We start from the raw sequence: 1,844 nt of genomic DNA, 5'->3' as shown, positions 1-1,844 counted from the left end.
ACGGAGCCGCCGGCTCGGGAGGTGCCCGCCCCGCAGGACGCGATGCCGGCGGGAGCCAGCGGGAGGCTGCGGCGGTGCCTGCTGCTCCTGGCCGTCACCTGGGGTGTCACTTTTGTCCCCTGGCCAGCCCAGGCTTTGCAGAGGTAGCCGGCGCTCGTGGGGCCCTCACGGTGCTGTCACCCCCATTTTTTTTCTTTTTCCGGGGGCTCTCAGGGGGTGAGGGTCTCTCCTRCTTCAGCCACGCTGGGAAYCCCCTTCMTCCTCCTCCTTCTCCTCCTCCTCTRCTCTGCTCTTCCTCACTCCTCTYYCTCGAGCACCGCACGGTCATGGTGGAACTTGAMGAGCCGGGGGTCTTACCCCACCTAAATAACCCTAAATCGCTCGGGAGCGCCCCGAATCCCAAACGACCCAGCTGAAGCTAATTTGGGGCGGATTTCGGGGGTGCTGGGTCCTTCCTGCCGCCCCCACCCACCCCRGGGTGCGCTGAGCGCATCCCCCCGAGCGGGCGCGGTGCGAGCGGGACCCGCCGGGGGAGCGGCGGGGAGCTGCTGCCATCTAGAGCCGCCCGGCCGGAGCTCCCGAGGCAGGGGACACCGCCGGAAGGTTCCGGGGGACTGGGGGACATCGCCCGGCACCTTCCCAGCCCCGTCCTGCCTCCCAGGATCGCGCTGCGGAGGATGCCGTCCATCCGCCAGACGCTGCAGGAGATGGGCGTGAAGGTGCGGGAGGTGTTCCCGGAGCTGCTGCGGGGCCGGCGCGGAGCAGGGGACGGTCCCCGCAACGGGACGGCTCCCACCCTCCTCACCAACTACCTGGACGTGAGTGTCACCCTGCCTGGCGGGGSTTTGTCACCCCAAGTGTCACCCCAGCTCGGTGGGAGCCCTGCCCTGCCCGAGTTGTGCCCCAGGGATGTTCCCCGTCGCCCCCAGACYCAATATTTCGGCGAGATCAGCATCGGGACCCCCGCGCAGACCTTCAAGGTGGTGTTYGACACGGGCTCGGCCAACCTGTGGGTGCCGTCCTACAAGTGCTCCCCGCTCTACAGCGCCTGTGGTGAGTCGGGGGGGGCACGGCCGGGGATGGGGTGACCCCAAAAAAAACCCCAGAACCTCTCAGAGAGGGCTGGGGGGTCTTTATTCGACAAATTTTTTTTCCATGGGTGGGGTCTCTGTTGGTATCCAGACCCCCAGCGCTGARGTGGGGTGGGTTCATTACCCCGCAGGGGATTTTTGGAGGGGACAGAGCTGCTCTGTGCCCCTCTGGGATGTCCCTGTCCCCCGTTCCCAGTGTCCCACAGCCGCTACGACTCCTCCAAGTCGCGCACCTACATCGCCAACGGCACCGGCTTCGCCATCCGCTACGGCACCGGCAGCGTCAAAGGCGTCCTGAGCCAGGACATCGTCATGGTGGGCACCCAAAACCCACCAAAAATCCACCCCTGGAGCCGCTGGCTCAGCCAGGAGACACTGAGGGTTTATTTTTTTGGGGGGGGGTTCAACCTTTTTGGCGCCCTATAAGGCCCTCACGCCGTCCCGCAGGTGTCGGACATCCCCATCATCCARGTGTTCGCCGAGGCCACGGCGCTGCCCGCCTTCCCCTTCATCTTCGCCCGCTTCGACGGCGTGCTGGGCATGGGCTACCCCAGCCAGGCCATCGACGGCATCACRCCCGTCTTCGACCGCATCCTGGCGCAGCAGATCCTCAGGGAGGACGTGTTCTCCGTCTACTACAGCCGGTGGGTGCGGCGGGGGGACGGGGTCACCACGGGGAGGGGGTTGTGGGGTGTCACAACCGCGGCGGGGACGGGGTTGGGGTGGGGGAGAGATGGGGATGGCGTGGGAGGG

The 1,844-nt window shown here is 66.7% G+C and overlaps 1 protein-coding gene across 1 annotated transcript in view; it reads left to right on the top strand.

Moving 5' to 3' along the window:
• REN (renin) overlaps positions 1-1,844 on the top strand; it is a 5,503-nt gene continuing 3,659 nt past the window's right edge. Inside the window, exons 1-5 of the mRNA XM_057387299.1 lie at positions 1-143; positions 662-818; positions 930-1,053; positions 1,288-1,406; positions 1,539-1,735. Coding sequence (XP_057243282.1) covers positions 43-143; positions 662-818; positions 930-1,053; positions 1,288-1,406; positions 1,539-1,735 — 698 coding nt within the window. The 5' untranslated portion in view covers positions 1-42. The remainder of the gene's footprint in view (positions 144-661; positions 819-929; positions 1,054-1,287; positions 1,407-1,538; positions 1,736-1,844) is intronic.

Source organism: Malurus melanocephalus, unplaced genomic scaffold, assembly GCF_030028575.1.
Source record: "Malurus melanocephalus ecotype Western Australia unplaced genomic scaffold, MMel_1.1 scaffold_1178, whole genome shotgun sequence".
Taxonomy (NCBI): domain Eukaryota; kingdom Metazoa; phylum Chordata; class Aves; order Passeriformes; family Maluridae; genus Malurus; species Malurus melanocephalus.
The sequence above is the reverse complement of the archived record's forward strand: the minus strand, read 5'-3'. Positions and strand labels throughout refer to the sequence as shown.